Source organism: Pavona decussata, unplaced genomic scaffold (assembly GCF_977016875.1).
Source record: "Pavona decussata unplaced genomic scaffold, jaPavDecu1.1 SCAFFOLD_193, whole genome shotgun sequence".
NCBI classification, from domain to species: Eukaryota; Metazoa; Cnidaria; class Anthozoa; order Scleractinia; family Agariciidae; genus Pavona; species Pavona decussata.
Window position 1 is genome coordinate 255,165 of NW_028145602.1, and position 20,012 is coordinate 275,176.

At 39.3% G+C, this 20,012-nt stretch overlaps 1 protein-coding gene across 5 annotated transcripts in view; it reads left to right on the forward strand.

Annotated features, from left to right (window-relative positions):
* Positions 1-19,007, forward strand: part of LOC146461854 (uncharacterized) — a 30,435-nt gene extending 11,428 nt beyond the window's left edge. For 2 of the 5 annotated variants that reach the window (XM_085086227.1, XM_085086228.1), the window contains exons 15-39: positions 984-1,037; positions 1,824-1,869; positions 1,959-1,987; positions 3,604-3,682; positions 4,366-4,473; positions 5,059-5,197; positions 6,406-6,466; positions 7,229-7,324; positions 7,984-8,043; positions 8,323-8,422; positions 9,099-9,136; positions 9,262-9,326; positions 9,935-10,005; positions 10,138-10,182; positions 10,668-10,721; positions 10,876-10,979; positions 11,603-11,708; positions 12,223-12,312; positions 13,454-13,505; positions 13,847-13,929; positions 14,429-14,532; positions 15,766-15,809; positions 16,256-16,304; positions 16,598-16,644; positions 17,110-19,007. In XM_085086227.1, the coding sequence (XP_084942353.1) occupies positions 984-1,037; positions 1,824-1,869; positions 1,959-1,987; positions 3,604-3,682; positions 4,366-4,473; positions 5,059-5,197; positions 6,406-6,466; positions 7,229-7,324; positions 7,984-8,043; positions 8,323-8,422; positions 9,099-9,136; positions 9,262-9,326; positions 9,935-10,005; positions 10,138-10,182; positions 10,668-10,721; positions 10,876-10,979; positions 11,603-11,708; positions 12,223-12,312; positions 13,454-13,505; positions 13,847-13,929; positions 14,429-14,532; positions 15,766-15,809; positions 16,256-16,304; positions 16,598-16,644; positions 17,110-17,924 (2,539 nt within the window). In that variant the 3' untranslated portion in view covers positions 17,925-19,007. The remainder of the gene's footprint in view (positions 1-983; positions 1,038-1,823; positions 1,870-1,958; positions 1,988-3,603; positions 3,683-4,365; positions 4,474-5,058; positions 5,198-6,405; positions 6,467-7,228; positions 7,325-7,983; positions 8,044-8,322; positions 8,423-9,098; positions 9,137-9,261; positions 9,327-9,934; positions 10,006-10,137; positions 10,183-10,667; positions 10,722-10,875; positions 10,980-11,602; positions 11,709-12,222; positions 12,313-13,453; positions 13,506-13,846; positions 13,930-14,428; positions 14,533-15,765; positions 15,810-16,255; positions 16,305-16,597; positions 16,645-17,109) is intronic. The other 3 variants (XM_085086229.1, XM_085086230.1, XM_085086231.1) reach the window with 3 other exon arrangements.
* Positions 19,008-20,012: the final 1,005 nt, after the last annotated feature.

The window sequence follows — 20,012 nt, forward strand, 5'->3', positions numbered from 1 at the left end:
CTAGATGAGAATGATGTATCATTTAGTGAGTGACACAAGCATGCTCGGCAAGCTCTAAGTTGTTCTAATCTCAGAAACCAATTGAAAGATTTCCTTCAGGAGGCTATAGTAGTTTTAGCATAGGTAAACAAGGTACTGTGCTAAAAATGTGTTCTTGTAAACGCTTAGCAGTTCACAGACAGTGATCTGAAGCAACTGGCAAGACACCCCCAGAAATCAATGGTCATTCTCTGTTGTTGCCAAATTTTACGAACATTCCTTTAAGTGGTTTCAGTAGTAGTTGACCACCATTGGTGTACATCGCCCTTACCCTCGAACAGTTTGCTCATAAACTCCTGCAGCAGCCAATCCGTTGCCGCATAGGTTGTTATGCATTCTTCTGGGAGGAGCCCCCAAGGGCGCATCCAGCTGAAGAAATTGTGGCGAGAGCGCAAGAGTTCCCCGTCCACTGCAATAAAAAAATTCACATTCATGGAGCTTCTGCTTTACAGAATTCTGGGAGCATTTGTGACCAAAAGTTAAGGCTTCCGAAGACAGATTTTAAAACGATTGATTGCATAATAGGACATCCTTCTGGTTTTTGTTTTCTCATGCTAATCAGAGCTACTGTTCTTTGCTGTCCACTGGGATTTCAAAATTTGAATTTGAAAAGGAAAACGAAATGAATTCTGTTAGTTGTAGTCAATTGACGCCATCATGAAAATGGCCTATACCATTCGAAAGACGGTTACAAAAACTTTTGAAATATTTTTGCTTATCTGTTGCTTCCCGGCATGTTTCTTTACTTTTCCCTGAGATAAATCTTTACCAGGGAGTTCAAATTCATTCGCAGTAGGGTGTAATACTAAGTGCACCATACTACTCGCAGCTCTACGGAGTGACTTTTTTTTCGCCCATGTGGCTTATCTAGTTCTGCGTATAACTTATTCTTACCTTTTAGAAGAGTGCCATATTGAACAACCTTCGTGCGTTTTTCTTTTCAGGTATCAAAAGTTACTGAAAACTCACAACAAGCTGAGGAACCTAATCTCAAACACGTAAGCAAATTTCCTTAATCTTTCAATTACCACAGTCCCAGCATTGCAGTCAATTATGGCTGTTGGTCAGTTAAACATCATTCACTACCCTAATGCATTTAGTTATTCTTGTGGGTTTTATATTAGATATTGTCGTGAATTCCTCACAGACGTCGAAGCATTGCTTACTTGCTTGACATAATATGAATCATGGAGTGCCGTGTATCGGCAGTGATGACAGCCAGTAAACATTTTCTTCTTGTGATTGCAAGTATTAATGCGGAAAAACTGTTGGTTTTTAAACTCGAACTACTCTTGACAGTTTGTTTTCCTCAGTTTCTTGTACGCGCCTATTAAACCTGCGACCAGACCCGATTTTAACAGCGCTCTTAATATGTAAGTCGCTCGCTAAAATTCTCGAAGGGAATCAGACTGAATTTTCGTTTCGCTTGCTAAACCAATCGCAGGTTAGTAGGTGCCTCATCAAATATTGCGAACATATAAACTGTGAGAATTCTTCAAACCAACTGATCTCGAGTGATCGTTGTGAGCTTTGAGCCCTACAAAACTAAAAAAAGTGAAATGAACGATTTAGGGGTGGGGTGTTGAAGGGGGGATGCATCGCAGGAGAGACAAAACCAACTATGCTTTGATCCTCTTTTCTCCAATCCCGATGTTTGTTCTACTTTACTGTGCTATTTTCTAGCCTCAAATATGAATTTGTTTTTGTGACTAGATGAACGTGTTAATGTAATGAAAACATTTGTTGTGTCGTATCAAGTTAAATCTATCACAAATATCTTTCAGTGCGGTGCCGACTCGTAAGAATCAGGACAAGCTTGTTAAACTGAAGGTGACAGAAAATCAAAGTTAAACAATCTTATTTGAAATGCATTGTCTTGTTATTTAAATGAAAACTAATTGTTTGTTTTTCTGTTGAAGATTGAACTTGAGAAGATGCGCCTAACAAGGTAGCTATTCATCAACCGAACGTCCACAAATTTAGCTCCATGTTCGTCACAAAATCTAAACCTGTCAAGGACAACCAGTTGAAATGGTTCAGGGTGATAATATCAGAAACCCTTATATAATAATAATAATAATAATAATAATAATAATAATAATAATAATAATAATAATAATAATAATAATAATAATAATAATAATAATAATAATAATAATAATAATAATAATAATAATAACAATAATAATAATAACACCTTTCAATTCCTGCTTAATGATAATACTCAATTAAACCTAAACAAAATAAAGGCAAAAGATTTTTACTGGTTGTTCATCAATGGCAGTCCCCGCTGTCATACTGGCCCGATGAAATGGAGCAGGTCTTTGTCAGTAAGTGACAACGATTGGCAAACAATTTTCAAATCATTGAAGACAATTTGTAAGGAGAATAAACCCAAGGAGTTCCATTTCAAATTCATAAACAGAATCATTGTAACTAAGAAAGAATTACACAGATTTGGGATAAAAGATGACGATGAGTGCCTCTATTGTGGTGACCCTGACTCTATTGATCATTCGTTTTTCCATTGTCACTTCACAAAGGTGTTTATAGCTAATGTAATTCAATGGTTCAACAACTCAAATAATTCACATTTCTCCCCCTCGATAGAAGAAACGCTATTAGGGATGCTTTCTAGCCAACATGGGAAAAAAGTTACCAGAAAATTCAATTATACCCTTTTATTCATGCGATATTATATTTATTCTCGTAAGCTACATTCTCAAGCAATAACTCTTGAAGGTTTCAAAGATGATATCACTCTCAAATATCAAATAGAAAGCTTTTCATAACTTATATCCTAAATACTCGCTTTAAAGGATGCTCTTACCTACCAAAATGTCCTACTCCGCGTACATTACATTATTAGAAATGCATTTACTAGATCTTTCTTTTTCTTTTCGCGTTGTAAACTGCAAAAACTGTAACATTTAGTCATTAGTATTTTTAAATGTATTGTAATATGTATCTTTCGTACTCTTGTTTTGCTTTTTTTGTAACGTGTGTGGTGAAAATAAAGAAGCAAAACCTTAAAAAAAAAAAATAAAAAAAAGTAATAATAATAATAATAATAATAATAATAATAATAGTAATATGCTGTGACGTGATGAACACTGATTTTATTCCGCTCGCTGATTTTCTGTGAATCCCATTTCTCACTACGGAGCTGTTCATGGGCTAAATTTTTTTTTTATAGTTAATAGACTTTCAGAATGATATTAACGACTTTAGTAGTTAAAAAAATAGTAGTTGAAAAATAAAAAGGCTCGACTGAGACTTAAATCCATGATCTCGTAAATAGTGGTGCAATTCTCCTACCAGCTGAGCTATCAAGCCATCTGGGAGCTGGTAAACTAGGTTCTTACATGCGATTTCAAAATTAAACTGGGTCTGTACTAACTATAAAAGAAAGCAAGGGTTATTAATGAAAATCGTTTCAAGCCACGTTGGTCTTGGCAGGAGCAGATTCCTCCCTTTTTGTAGTGTAATATTTTAGCTTACAAAGATCTTCCTCATGGCATAAATGGAATTGTATTAGAGTTTTTTTTTGTTTCTTTGTTTTAGCTCCATGCGTCGTGATGTGGTGGTGGAAGTGAACAGTAGAGGCATGGTCAAAACAGGATTCAAATCTGATATCTGCCAGGTGTGTTTCTGTTGATTTTCTCGAGTAAACTACATGAAGGTAGCTGCCACGGATGGTATTCATCGGGCCCCAGTTGTTGAAAGACCGGATAAGTCGCTATCCAGAGGACAAAATGTGTTGGTTCGAGAACATTTTATCCGCTGGATAGAGTAATCCGCTCTTTGAACAACCGGGGCCGGGACTGTAGTCACAACACTGCTTAAAAATTATCGTCTCCTGAAAAACAAAATTAAAGCAACAACAGTTATAACAACCTGCGACCTCACCCAAATTCTTCAGCGTTCTTATTGCTCCTTACCTTTGTCTCTGGCTAAAATCATTTCTGGGTAAAGGTTTTTTAAGTGAAATAATGGTAATACTAGATCGTAGATTAAAATTAATTCTTTTGGCAGTCCTTCACTGACTTTTCTTTCTGTCCGAAATGATGTGTCAAATCTTGTTTTCACGAGTTTACACACTGGAGGATTTTTAGTTCTAGTTACTTTTTCTTTGTCAATGTGTCTATACTAGTTCTTTCAACGTATACGGAAAGGTTGCTCCTGAACAGCTCTTTCTCGTTATTTTAAATAAACATGGTTTTCAACTGGTTCCTATTTTTCTATCGACATTAAGTAAGAGGAGTGTGGAAGTGTGATGCCTCAAATTGAGCTTAAAAACTTCTTATTCGTTTGCTGTACTTTCAGCACGCCCTACTGCTCCCAGTGTTAGTTCATCATGTTCGCTACAACATGTGTCTGCACTCACTGGACGAGAAAATGGGCTACGAGTTCAAAGACCGGGCTTCACTTCAGGTAAACTACATGGCGAATCAGAACAAGAACTGGATGCAATAAATTTTCAACCAAACAAAAACAATTAAGACCCAAAGTATTCTTGGCTTAAATTACGCACGTTTCCCCTGCTCTCGACACGGGCTGAGTTGCTCGAAGCATGGTTAGCGCTAACCATTGGTTAAGGTCGTCATGGTATTTAACCCGGGTTAGCGCTAACCATGCTTCGAGCAACTGGGCCCAGTTGTTTCAGTATTTCCTAACTTGGGACCATTTGCATAGTTTCCTGTGCTTGACAAGTGTTTTCCCGCGCTTGCCACCAACTGAATGTGTTTTTTGTTTGTTTGTGGCAACCAGTTACATCTATGTGTTTTCCCGCGCTTGGCACCAGTTGCATGCCGCTTGGCACAACCAGCTCTTTTACCCGCGCTTAACACCAGTTGCATATTTTCCCGCGCTTGACAGGAGACGCATATTGGTACCTTGAGATCTAATTGACTCATTACAGTTGCATTACAGTTCGACTTTGATTTTAGTTTTACGAGAATATTAGAATACCTTCCTATTAATTAAAAAATATTTGTTTGTTTTTTAATTAATTATCAGCTCGCACTGACACATCCTTCCTATCACCTCAACTTTGGGATGAACCCAGACCACGCGCGAAACTCTCTTTCAAATTGCGGAGTAAAGCAGCCTCGATATGGAGACAGAAAGGTGCGACATCTACACACGCGCAAGAAAGGTATGTCACGTGGAGTTACTACGGAAATTTGTAGAAGGTCCCGTATGAAGGTAGTTTTTGCATACGACCAAACACTGACAGCAAAATAGAAAGAATAGCAAGCAAGTCTCACGACTGAAGAGATCGAATAAAAACGTTTGAAAGCAGCACTGGAGTATAGTTCTTTTAAGGCTTTTGCGACCCACCTCAACTTGAAGAGTGGCGCACACTATCGCGTACGTATCGCGTAGTCTCTAAGACATGATTTCTATTCTCATTGCTTAATACAGTAAAAACCCGCGTGTAAGAACCTAGTGGTTTAAGAACCTGCTGGCAGAAATTTGCCATTTTAATACCCAAAAATATAAGAACCTGTCTAGCCAAGCAAGATCAAGCAGGTTCTTATATGCGGTTAACAGTTAAATAAGGAGTTGACTTTGAGATTGCAAATTTATATTGCAAGAAAATACCAAACTGTAATTACAAATAAAAGTATTAATTTCTACAACAAAAACAGGTTTATATAAAGTACAGTTGGGAATAAATACTGTATATTTAAAGGCCAAACCCAAGTTTGTTTATTTTTCTGGTTATCAACAACTATATCTCCTTCATGGAAATTAAGAACCTAATTAAGAACCTACTTACCCTAAATTGACAACAACTACCTCAAAATACAAGAACCTATTTTGCCAGACTTAAAAAATGTAGGTTCTTACACGCGGGTTTTTACTGTACTCGCGAAATCAGTCGTGCGGATTTTTTTTAGCCTGTTTAAAACATCCTCTGTTTATAGTTCAATACTGGCGGGCTCTCTAGGGATCCCGTTTACATTATTCTGGTTCTTTTTGCCTCTTTTGCAAAGTTACGCACTCTGCTTCGTCTGGTAGAATATTTTTACCCTCCCTCCTCCATCATTGTCTTGCGAACTCCTGCTTGGGCTAAATTTTGCCTCCCATGTCTTAATTCCACTAAGGCAGTGAGTGGTGTTTTGGCAGTGAGAATGGTTTACTATATTTTCGTGACAAAACGAGTCGCCCAAACTAATAAGCTGTAAACCAGTACCAGTGAGTTACCATTATTGAGAAGTTTGCAGGAATCTTAGGAGAATTAACATTGTTTGCAATTTTCATTCTCTAAACGGCATACCGTCAAGCTAGCGACAGACTTTGTTGACAAAATCAAAGAGTTTTTCCCATTTATCTCAGTTGTTGATGTTCTGTGTTCAGGTATCACCCAGCTCATACGAGTCATGTCCAACCTCGGCAAAATGGAGGAACATCAATCCATGTAGGTTGTTTATTGAATTACAGCTGTATTTGTGATTTTTATACACATTGCGGTTCTTCAAGTTAACTCTCTCAAATTTCAACCCAGAAATAATTTGCCTGTGTCACTTTTCTAAAGCTTATTCAGCCAACATAACCTAATTTTGTAATAGTCGAAGTAATATACCAAACACGAGGAAGAGAATTTCATCCGATTTCCAAACACCGAGAAGTCGGTTGAAAAAACGAGGCGCAGCCGATTTTCAGTTTTTAAACCAAATTCGAGGTGCACGTCAGTTTGGAAATCGGATATGTTTGATATGGCTTCTCAAACCACTGATAATTCTTGGAGAAATTCAAGGCAAAAATTCATCATCAAATTTTATGATAATTAAGCTCAGATTTCCAAATCTCCTTCTTCTTAAAGGCGGGGAGGGGGGGGTTTACTCCACTACTAAGGATGCAAGTGGAAACAGGCTTATTCTGTGGACAACTTCACAATATGCTGAAGGTAGCCCATGGTGGACAGGAAAACTATCAGCTCTGTTAATTTTCCTAGCCGTTTTATACGGCGGAAACCGAGTTTAATACAGTGCTGGCTTGGCCAGGAACTAAGCAGGACTTGACATCTATCATTCCAATCTCCTGGAAAGGCAAAGCGAAGAAAAATATAAAACGTAATTTACTGTGAGAAGTTTTGTGTTCCTGAGTGATCAAGACCTTTTTGATTGTCATCTGATCCTCTCTTCAGTACTTAACCTTAACTAACCTTGCTAACCTCTAGTTTCGCCGACGATTATGGCACTCTCGCTAATTTCAAGCATGAAAGTACAGCTAGAAGGGAACTAATCGGAAGCAAGGCACGGAATAAGCTAGAAAGGTAGAGTAGAGTCAGACGGACAGACAGACAGACAGACACGGAAGAATCGACAGATGAATGAAGATATCAAAGGCATACATGTACAGTTGGTAAGGCAAACGGAGAGACAAATACAGTAGAGCCAGACAGACAGATCAGAGCAGATCAGTCAGACAGACAGACAGACGTAGCCTCAAGAAGTCACAACTAAACTGTAATATTCTGCAAACGGTAACATCTTAAAATGCAGAGTAAAAAAATGAGTCGGAGACAGAAATTAGTCAGATTGTAGCTTAATGGTTTTATAAGAGAAGATGTGAGCCATTACACAATACAGTAAGTCATTCGCAGTGAACTTAACAACTTAATAATTGAGCAGTCGCACTGAGGAACCTGAAAGATAATAGTCAGATTAAGAGCTTACAATGTCAGGTTTTTTAGCCGTTACTAACGATAGAACGCCACTCATCTGCAGCCTTTTTATTTCCGTTTCCTGACAAATCAGTTTTCAATTGTAACCGGTTCTGCAAACACTTAATCTTACTGACTACATTCAGTTTAACGCTTAATGAACTTCCTAAAAAGTGGCTGACATTTTGCCTATAACATGATTCTAAAGAGTTCTATTTCAGACACTGATTTGGCCTGTCCTGTGGGTATTTTTTGTTCTTCGTTTATAGGATACGCCACAATGAGAGGCTTGAATTTCTCGGAGATGCTGTTTTGGAGTTAATAAGCAGGTGACTGGAGTGGTATTTAGTTGTAGGCTCCAGCTTCTGAAAGGTTAAGGTGGAGCGACGATTTCGGGCAGCTGTTTTTGTTAGATGTTGTTTTATACATTGCATTGTGTAAGACTGTTTCTTGGTTTTGGATTTTAAAATTTGTCAAACAGGAAGTGAAGAAAATTGGTTACTGTGCGTAGACTTTGTGATCCTAGAAACAAATTGGAGTGGCGATTTCAATATATTTATCTGTTTGGTTTCCACGTCATTTCATTTTATTTTTTATTTTTTTTCCAGCGCTCACTTGTATTTCATGCTGCCGTCCAAGCCTGAAGGAGGTTTAGCAATGTACCGCTCAGCTTTAGTACAGAACAAACATCTGGCGGAACTTGCCAAGGTAAATATAGACATGCGTTTCATCAGCTAAGGACGTGCTGTCCAGAGATTCTTGTTAGTCTCCAGTCTTTCTTCTACTTTTTTTTTGTTCTCTTTACGATTGCTGTTTGGCTGTCACATCGCATGCCGGACCATTGTATGATAGTAGGAAACATTTTCATCCAACATTTCGCATTATAAACAAATGTTTGATAGTTGAGCCCTTCTGTCAGCAATGCTTGAGCGAGCGGGAAAAGCAAAAATCAGAAACTGAATTTGTGTGACGCATGACGTCTCAACTAGTCACGTCAAATTTCAGCGGTAATGTTCATAAAGCCGTATACACTTCATGTATCCCTTATTGTAGTGAAGTACTTATCCATTAAGCGTTATGTTGGCTCACTTTATGCACTGTTCGGTCAAACGTTGTTTGCCTGTTTAGCCACCCAACCCTTTGTGTGACAAGCACGATGCTGGAGATAAATGTTCGATCGTTTAGCTGGTGCTTTGTTCCCTTTGTAGCTGTTGTTTGGCTGTCACAACGCAGGCCAGGCCGGTTGTAAGATAGCCCTGATAACGGCTGTGTAGATCTCTCCGTAATTTGTCTCTTCGTCTCTTTAGGACTTAGGTGTAGACGTTTATGATAGAAAAAACTTTCCTTCGAAGCTTACTAATTGGAAACATTTTTAATTCACCAGAAATTAGGACTGTCGGATTACATGCAGTACTCGCACGGGTAGGTACTTTCTGGACAGAGGTTTCATTTCTGTTTTGTTGTTGTTGTTGTTGTTGTTTGTTTGTTTGTTTGTTTTGTTTTGTATTTGCAATGGAATCCTTAACTTTATCGTCTCAATCTTTCAGCCCTGACTTATGTTTGAAAGACGATCTGGAACATGCGATGGCCAACTGCTTTGAAGCTCTTCTAGGTGAGTTTTTTTAAAATCCCGATATCAACATGAATATTCTCTTCACTGTTATACAGATATTTCTTATGATACTACTCGGGAGAATTTGGTTAAGTATCAAGGCCTTTAATCTTTGGTGATCATTTCCTTCATTTTCACTACTTTCATCTTTGATCAAGTAGTGAAGCTTTAAGGAGAAAGTAGATGTTGATCACAATTGGTGCTTGAAAGGTTAAACGTACGCAACATTCTCCACACTACCACACTAATGTCACTGTTTGCAAGGGTATCTCAAAGCTCGAGGAGGATTGATCTCAGAATGATGTTGTCACTGAAAGTTTCCCTCTTCTGCCCAAACGTCAGAAGTTGTTGCTGAAGTAGTGATTTATTACGTTAATGGTTTGCTTCTTCGTTATTGTAGTTTTTCAAGTTAATTTTAGCTAGTTTTCAACTGAGTTTGGATCCATTTCCAGTTAGTTTTGGGTCGGAGTAATACATTAATTTTATGAAGTCAAAACTATTACCTCATATTTGTTGCTGTTTTGAATGCCAGCCTTAGTTTAGGTAATCCTCTTTTAAGTTTTACCACGTTCTGTTTCCTGAACGGTAATCTTTTCTTATTTTTCTAGGAGCGATGTACCTGGAAAGTGGTTTAAAACCGGTCACAGAACTTTTTACTAAACTAGCTTTTGACGAGGAGGTTTGTTTGCTGTCTCTGTGGTTCAGACCTTGATATTTTTACCTCAGCAGCCATCTTTTTGCGTACGCTGGATTGATAATTGCTTTGGTTCTGGTTCGAACAGTTTTTACAACAGTCTTATTCTGCTTTTAGGAACTAAGAGAAGTTTGGACCAACTTGCCCAAGCATCCTTTGCAGGTAGGTGATTATTTTTCATTCTTGTTCGTTGCCTCCTCAAAGACATTTTGATGATTCTTGGATCCTCGATTAATTAAAGAAATGAAAACGTTTAGTGTAGTTTTAGGCCGGATAAGGATTGGGGGTTTTGATAATTTTGTAAGCTGCTATAAGCTTTCATTGGGGAGCAGGGATGGCACAGTCGTGAGAGCACTTACCTCCCACCAATGTGGCCCGGGTTCGATTCCCGGACTCAACGTCATATGTGGGTTGAGTTTGTTGTTGATTCTCGTCCTTGCTCTGACAGGATTTTTCTCCGGGTTCTCCGGGTTTCCCCCTCCACAAAAACCAACATTTCCAAATTCCAATTCGATCTGGAATCCGAGGGCCACAGGTTTGTCAGTCGTCAGACTGTTAAGTGTCACCCTCGTTAAACAAAGTTGATTTATTTATTTATTTTTTTATAAGCTAACTTTCACCATATTTGATTATTTAATTCCTTGCAGGCCCAACAGCCAGATGGCGACAGACATCTTATTGCTTCATCCGAACTTCTTCAGGTTAACTTTTCAACGTCTTTACTCTCATTTAAGCAGAGGATAATTTATTTTACTTGTCGTAATGTCTTCGCCTCTATCTATCATAAACTTTTTGTTCCATAGGCCTTCCATTTACGATACCACTTCTGATACATGTTCTGTATTTTTGTACCAGAAATTACAGGAGTTTGAGCAAGCCAGTGGAATCGAGTTCACCCACATTCGCTTGTTGGCTCGTGCCTTCACTCACCCACAAGTCGGCTTCAATAACCTCACCCTGTAAGTAGTCGAACTCAAATTTTTTGCCAGACCGGTCAGAAGGGAATTTACCGATTTAAAGGATTCTTCAAATTTGTTCAAAATAGCGCGTATCGTTTTCGGAGTGATTATTTTTCAATAGTTTGCAGCACCATCCTTCAAAATGACGCGTTTGTTTACAGACTGACCGGTCTGGCCAGTCAATTGTGAGAATTGGAAAGCGCCCTTAGGCTTAAGAGGCAAGAAGCACAGAACCACAGTGCGTCGTGTTGGCATGGTGACATTGGGAGTTCTCACTAGTGCTTGTGCTTTAAGTGATTCGTTCCACAAAAATCATTTGGGGGTAAATGAAACTTGTTTTTCCAAGAATTACTCATCAGGCAACGAGCGCTTGTTTATGAGTATTTGTTCGCGTTCACCAATAGGCCATTTCCGAGTTGCTGTGAACCTCAATATGAAAGCGAGGCTGAGTACAAAACTTTTCATATGAAAATTATTTGTTTGCGTATGAATGAAAACTAATTTTCATAATAAAAACTTTGCACTTAGCCTCGCAATTAGTAACTTGAAGAGGTTGTAAATAGTTTTTTTCTCTCAAAGAATTTACATTTATTAAGTTCTTTTTTTTGCTGTTCTCCCTTCAGTGGCAGTAACCAGCGTATGGAATTCTTGGGAGACTCTGTTCTACAATTCGTTGTGTCCGTTTATCTTTACAAGCATTTTCCTGAGCACCATGAAGGACATCTTACGGTAGGCATACATGGCGTCGTCAGTTTTCCGAGTTGCTTCCAGCACCTAATTCAGAGCGAGTCCAAGTGCAAAACTTTTGATATGGAAAGACGTTTCAATCACTTGCAAATAAATCTAAATTCATAAGAAAGGTTTTGCGCTTGACCTCGATCTGAAAAAAAAAAAGAAAAAGAAAAAGGCAAAACTGAATTAGGAATGACATTTACAGGGGCAATAAAGAGATTTAGGACTGATCGCGGCTAACGCCAGATTCGCGTTTACGTTTTCTCAAAAGAATTATTAAAGAGACGAGAATAGTGCAAAATAAAAGGTATCCCATTGATGTTAACGTGTAATTTCTCAACTTAACCTAGAAACGGAAAACGGAGAGCGGCAAACATAGGATAGTTATGGTCACGTGGCTATTTTTGCCGGAAACGTGGGTACACAAGGGCTAATGGGATTGGGTTCGCATAAGCATTTTTGCGTTCTCGTGAAGTTTCTGTTACTAAACGAGACCCTTATTTCATAACAGCTGTTGCGGAGCTCTCTTGTCAATCACCGGATCCAGGCGAAGCTTGCCAGAGAGCTGGGACTGGATAAGCTTATCAACTTTGGAGGACAGGTGTGTGTTAAGCGAGAGTCACGTGGGATTGTAATTTGGCACCTGATTGGTTACAAGGTATTAGGCCTTGGCTTAAAGTCCTTAGCTTCACTTTTGATGTCTAGGAAGCCCCGGCAATCTATAAAGGCATAAACTTTTCTTGATTTTTCCTTGTGAGTAAGAAGTTACAAGCTAGCAGTACTGATACCCTAGTATTCAGGAAATAACGGCCCCTTCTATTTTCGGATTTCGTAGGCGAATGAAGAAGCCGCTGCTTTCTGGAAGCCGTTTCTTTTCTATGGTTAAAAAACCTTGGAAACAATTGTACATAAGTACTGTCTGAAATAATCGACGAAGCGCTCTGTTATTTTTTCAGTTTCTAATATCGCGGTACAAGCGAAACACAAGGGAACGTAACGAACGTTTGTGGGGAGTTGTGGGGGGGGGGGGGGGGGCAATCGGCAAGATTCCTGTCGGGATGGGGAGGGTGAAGGCAACTATTGATATCCCAACGTAGTTGTTTCAAGCTGCAAAACGGTCATGTGCTATCGTCAAGTGGGCTGCCTCGCAGTCTTGTTGTGACACTGGTTGTACCAAAGTTAGCGTTGCCTAGTGTAACGTACCCTGAAATGAACATGAATCGCAATTTATATTTTGTTACCGCAATCGGCAATCGTTGCAAGAAGTAGAAGTCGGTTCTGCTTCGCGTAAAGCTGGAAGTAATAAATGTCTCGCGACATGTTCATTTCAGGGCATGTTACATTAGGTAACGTTTTGTGCAACTTGTGTCTTAACTGCGCAACAAAACTGTGAGACAAGTTGCAATTTGAAAAAAATTGCCTAGTTTAGCTTAGCGTAATCCACCATACGGAAAAAGGATAGCGACTGGTGCATTTATCTTAAAACGCTCATACAAACGCACAGAAAAGTTCTAAAATCTTCAAACGTTGTATACGAAATGTTATTAGTTCAGGGAGGCATTTCGCCATACAATATGGTTTTCTATGCGCTAGTTGGCTTTGTTAAGTTCGCAAGGTGTTGCAGTAGAATGTACAGCCGCTATCTTTTTTCGTACGTCGGTTTCTTGTATTTACTGACGAACCGTTTACTTAAATGTTGTTATTTTAATTTTTTTTGTCTCCCACCCACCCCCGTTTTACAGCAGACCGGAATGAAGGCTTTTCGCGAGAAACTTTTGGCGGATATATTGGAAGGTAATTTTCACAACTTTTGTCGATCCTGGCCTCGGTTGTTCAAAGAGCGGTAACTCGATCCATTGGATAAATCGCTATCCAGCGGATAAATGTAATCCAACCAACACATTTCATCCGCTGGATAGAGCTCCCCGCCCTTTGAACAACTGGGGCCTGGTGTCCATTTAAATTTTTATTTTATTTACTAATTAAGTCTTCACTCTTAACAGAGTATTGCAGACTGCTTTAAACTGTAATAAAGATTACAACAATGAATAAAACAATACCATAACTCTTGTCAATTGCTAAGACCTTCATTACATGTGTAATTATACTAACTACATTTGTTGTTTCGTTTGAAGCTTTTGTGGCTGCTTTGTACGTAGACAAAGGACTCAGACATGTGGAGGTCTTTTGCCGCGTCTGCCTTTTCCCTCGTCTTGAGGTAAAGCATCTTAAAAAAATAAAGATAAATCACTTTATTTAAGTGTCAATGTATTTAGCACAGAGCACTCATTGGGGACACTTTCCAGGTCGAATTGGAATTTAGAAGTGTTGGTTTTTGAGGAGAGGGGAAAGCGAATTATCCGGAGAAAAACCTCTCGGAGCAAGGACGAGAACTAACAACAAGCTCAATCCACATATGACGCCGAATCCGTGAATCGAACCCGGGCCACATTGGTGGGAGGCGAGTGCTCTTACCACTGCGCCATTCCTGCTCCCCAAGTATCTTGATATCTTTGCAAGATCATGAAAGACTAGCTCGAGCTGAGAGCTATTTTCTCTACCCGAAGAGAGAAGAAAACCTCCTCAAAATAGCTTCAAATCATTTTTTTTACCATCCTCCCCTTTCCTAAACTGGTACGGACGAAAACGGTGAAGGAAACGAGAGTGAGAAGTACTACCCAACAACGGCGACAAGTTAATCGTTTCTTTATTCGTAGGAGTTCATCATTAACCAGGATTGGATGGACGCCAAGTCGCAGTTGCAGCAGTGTTGTCTGACATCCCGCGAGCACGGAAAAACACCTGATCTACCACAGTACAAGTGAGTTTACCTCGACTGTTGAAATACGTCAACGTTAAATTGCTGAAACTACAATCTTATTTTACATTTTTTTGGAAAACATGGAAATAATATTTCTGTGTCGGACAAAACATGATTTGATCATCGCTCATTTACGCTTTAAAAGTTCCTGGACGCCACCATGTTGGATTTCATGACGTAATACGGTTGATCAATTGTTTCACACAAAAGAACTACCGCTCACTAATGGAATAATAGCTGCAACCGTATGACGTCATATAACCCAAAATGGCGGCACGCGGAAAATTTAAAAGCGAAATCAGACGATAATCTTATCTAATTTTTAGCACTCTTGAATGTTATTTCTACTTTTCAAACTAAAAGTTACAATTTAGACATTTCCAACAATTTAACGTCGAAGTTTGTTGTCAGAGTGGAGGTTCCCTTTAAGTTTTGAGCCATGCATTTACTGAACCCTCAGACCATCAGTTATCAGGATGCCTGTGCAGTACCCAGAAAACCGTTTACTGGGAATTGTGAATCAAATTCAGCTCAGAAACCCTTACACTAACCGTAAAACCTTGCCAACTTTTTTTGGCCCACTTGTTCTTTCACCGTTCTGTTTAACTCGAAAATGCGCGCATGCGCAATGAACGCGTTATAGCGATAACGGGGTTTTCACTTGGTTGATCGGTCGGTTAGTTGTTTGGTTGGTTCGGTTGTTAACTTTCAGGCATGTGCAGTGAAAGTGCGGTGTCTTAAATTCAATTAGTGAAGTGTCGGAATGAACTTTGAATAAAAAACACGTGAATTTTTTTTACGGCGCATCAGAATAATCTTATTAAATGTGTAGGGAGTATGTTTACAATCATTTTTATAGTTTAAGAAAGGTTATTTCTCGTTACATGATCGGGAAAAGATATAATTTCTTTTAGCTTTCAAGGTAGTGTACGTAGCCGTCTTAATTTCAATTACTGATGTGTCATCAGCATTCACAAGTTGGCTCACAGGAGCCTTTGATTTTTCATTTCTAGCAACAAAGTGTTTTCCTTGTAAAGGACACGCTGTTAAAATCAGAATTGGTATAGACTTTTAGACTACCAGACGTTTATTTACGCGCGCTTTGGCAAAGTGGCGACTACAAGCTGATAAAAAAGAGCGCGGAAAACATGTGGTACAATTCCTGGCGACTGTGACGGGTTATACATTATTCGGGTTGATGGTTTACTATTGTCTATCATGTTTCCTTGGTAGAGTTCTTCAAAACAAGGGTCCCGCACATCACAAACACTATACAGGTGAGGAAGGCAGTGAATTAACCTAGAATAGCCAAGGCAGAAAAATAACAAGAAAGTAAAAAGCACAATTTAATGGAAAATAAGTGCCCTTTCAAATCGGCTAGCTTGTGCACAGCACAGGATAAAAGCGGTCAATGCTTTTCCTTTTTTCTCCCTTTGTCGATATTTCTTCCTTTCTTATGTGAGATTTTTGTCTTTCCAGGCCAGTATGTCTAATGTTGTGGCTATTCCCGTAGAATAAACCACTGTTTCGCGATGTTAAAAGTGGCCAAATGGGCTCTGTATCTCACAATTTAAAAGCGCAACACCATCTTTTTTGTTCTCCCGAAGGATAATCAATTGGTATAAGCGGGAAATTTCAGTGCATGCAATTCCATCATTTAATCTCACAGACATTCTCAGCGTTTTTTTTAAATTTTATTTTAAATTATTTGTCTCTTCAATAGTTGCTGTTTATTACAAGAATAAAAGATTGGGTTCCGGTGACGGAAAAAGGTACAGTGCGATTGTTTTTAACATGTCTTGATATGAAGAGGCATTAACACCAGGGTGTGGTCTAAAATCTTATACCCTCTCCCCCCTTTCCTTATCTTCTCTGACCTAGTTTTTAAAACACACCATAAAACTTTGACTCCAGAAAGAAAGCGTCAAATACCTTTCTTTCTAACAATTTTAAAGCACTCTTAGGTTTTTTCCAATTCTACATGATATATCTTGTTTTTAGAATAGTTCTGTTTGTTAGCACCACCAGTTCTCAAACTTAACCAAATATTGCTGTCTCCTTGCAGCATTCAACAAGCAGAAATGGCAGCCGCAAAGGATGCCTTGGGCTCTCGTAAGTATTACAATATGGTTCTTGCTGCGCAGCGTGGAAAGGTCTTTCAAATACGTTTAGATTTAGCCGTGTTCACTTATTTTCGTTAAACAGTAAGCTCTGATTGAGTGATTGATTGATTGATTGATTGATTGATTGATTGGTTGGTTAGTTCGTTGATTAATTGATTGATTGATTGATTGATTGATTTGAGTGAGTGATTGATTGATTGGTTGATTGATTGATTGATTGAATGATTGATTTGAGTGAGTGAGTGATTGATTGATTGATTGATTGATTGATTGGTTGATTGATTTGACTGATTGATTGATTGATTGATTGATTGATTGATTGACTTACTGACTGACTGACTGACTGACTGACTGATTGATTGATTGATTGATTGATTGATTGATTGATTGATTGATTGATTGATTGATTGATTGATTGATTGATTGATTGATTGATTGATTGATTTCCTAACAGACTATTTTCCAGAACTGGCGCGACAGAAGCGTCTGCTGGACCGAAAACATCAAGGACGGCGGCGAAATTACTGGAATAAGGCGCCGCGCACAGAAAGAGAAAATGAAGACCAGGGAGATGTGGAATTTAAACCGCAGTGGGAAGAAATGGAAACGTTTGAAGCAGCACAGAACAGGCATGCGAGGGAGAATCGGGAAGATGACGAGCGAAGAGAATGTTGGGAAACGGAAGACATGAACAGCGAAACAGGTGAAGACTATGATGACGAGAGAACCGATGCCAGAGAAACCTGGGAAGAGGAAGTGAGTGATACAAAAGAAAACTGGGAAGAGGAAATGAGTGATACAAGGGAAAATTGGAAAGAGGAAGTGAACGATACGAAAGAAAATTGGGAAGAGATGCAGGAGGATACAAGAGAAATGTGGGAGGAGGAAAAACGAGATGTGAGAGAAAACTGGGAGGAAGAAAAGAACGATACAAGGGAAATTTGGAAGGAGGGAGATGGTGAGAGGTTAGAAAACTGTGAGGAGGAACCGAGCGTTGGAAGGGAAAATTGGGAAGAGGAAAGGAGCAATTCAAAAGAAAACTGGGAAGGGGAAAATAGCGATACAGAGGCAGACTGGGAAGAGGAAATGAGCCATGCAGGAGAGAATTGGGGGAAGGAAAGTAATGATGGAAAGGAAGACTGGGAGAAAGATAAAGACGGAGCCAGGAAAGAGAAAGAAAACTGGGAAGATGAGAACGGGGTTCAAAAGAATATTGCGTTCAGCTCAGAGAAAATTGGGGAGAGAACTAGATATAAGTTGAATCCATGATTTGTTGCGTGACTTACCATCCAGCTATGTCACGATAGTGTTTACTTCGGAGTTTGTTGCCTGACGCTTGCTTAACGGTAACGATGGCTTCATTGCATGGTGTGATGGATACTTCCACTGAGAAAAACCAAGGCTGCCTTGTTGCTAATAATTTATTTCAATTGTTAAGAAGGAAAGACATCAATGAAGAAACAAAGGCCAGAAAGAAAACATCATGTTCTCAAAAAGCTCAGGAATTTAAGAACATTTGGAAAGCGTAGAGACAGAAGTGAAAAGAGCCTGCTTCATGCTGTTGGTTTATTTACCTACTGAGTACTGTTTTTCTGATATGTATTTAATGTCGCGTTCGATTGACCGTATTCACCCGGAATAAGAATAAGTGAAATAGTTGTTAGATTTCTCTTTTTAGGTAAATTTGGGACGGCGTGACTACAAACGTTCGGTGATACACGATAATTTAAGAGCCATTTTGTATTCCAGTAACTCCAAAAACCTCTCTTGAGGGATTTCTAGTAATCATTGTATGTATTTTCATTCCGGAATAGGGTCAATCGAACGCACCCTAAATGTTAAAGCTGAACGGTTCCACACAGAGAGAGTTCCCTCCTCTTTCTTCAGCGTTATTTTCCTCACCCCTTATGAACTGTTATCACCAGATATTCAGACATATCGATATGTTTTATCAGGGATTTTTAAGTTTTAAACGATTTGCCATCTTATTTTTCATTTTAACGTCATGGAATGGTGCAGTTTTCTGCCTTTTATACCTGACAAAACGTGCATCAAAACAAAACCTGGCCCTTTTAAGCCGTCAGTACGCTCTTAAGGATATAGCCATTTTGAATTCTTATTTTGTAAAACAAAAGTACAGAGAAAAGAATTTAATATTTATTTGGTATCACTGAGTAATATTCAGCTTTAAGCTAACAGTGATACTTTTTGAAAAAAGTTGTATTAATTGTACATTTGAGCGTATTTTTCAGTATATTTATCTCATCTTTTGGACCGAAATTATTTATTTACTAAGGAAATGGCGATTGTTAGGCGAAGATCTAAATAAAATGCGTAGTAACGGAGAAACAATGTGCCTGTTTCTCGAGGTTGTATTTTCTGTAGTGTGTTTTCAAATGTGGAAGTCTTAAAGAAAGATGTACTCAACATGCCAAAGAGAAACTCTTGTTGAGTACCCCGCGAGAGTCGAACCCATGACTTTGCACAAAAGTCGGATGTTCTTATGGATCAGTCATTTCCACCAATGCCCATCCCCCTCCCACTCCTCCCCCCGGTCGACTCCGGGGCATTACGAATTTTTTAATGTTCCACGAGCTTTTCAAATGCCCCACGGTACAGCTAAAATATAATTTGGGCATACCTTGATTCTAGTCAAAGCTAATTCCGGCTAAACTAAGTCTCAAAATAAGTCTTATTTCTCCATATTGCTCCACTGTCCGTTCATTCTGTGGTCTACCGTCTCATTTTGTCAGTAGTGAGCTTACGCAACAGGACGGCTGAGGGAAGGGCACGGTGAATTATCGATGTGTGACCAACATGATATCCTAGTACCATCACATTTTAAGGCGATTTGCGACTAAAACTGGTGTTCCCTCATCTGTTACAAGGCGAAGACCACGAGCGGTAGGAATATTACAGTCTAGACTAGTAAATACCTGGACGTCACGGCCACAGACAATTTGCCGTCCCACCACATCAGGCGTTCTGTTGCGTAAACTCCCTAGCGTCGTCTTTGCCGATGAACTTACCATTTTTAAAATGGAGGTGACAGTGCTGCGACGTGAATAATCACGTGACCGCAGTCAAATGCCCCGGGGTAGACTAATGCCCGGGACCGGCAATGAGGTAAAATGCCCGGTTCGGGGGGATGGCATTGTTGGAATTGACTAATGAGGAATTGATCTGAAGCGAGCTACAATCCTGGCCACGTTTTCATGAAAAATCACGCTTTCCCAGTGCAGAAAGAGCATTGAATGGGAGAGGGAGCTAGCCTGCAGGGAAAAGGGATTCCTTTCCCCTCTCTCGGCTCTCGCTTCCCGCGCCCGATTCCCCTTCTCTCTCCCCCCCTTTCAAGCC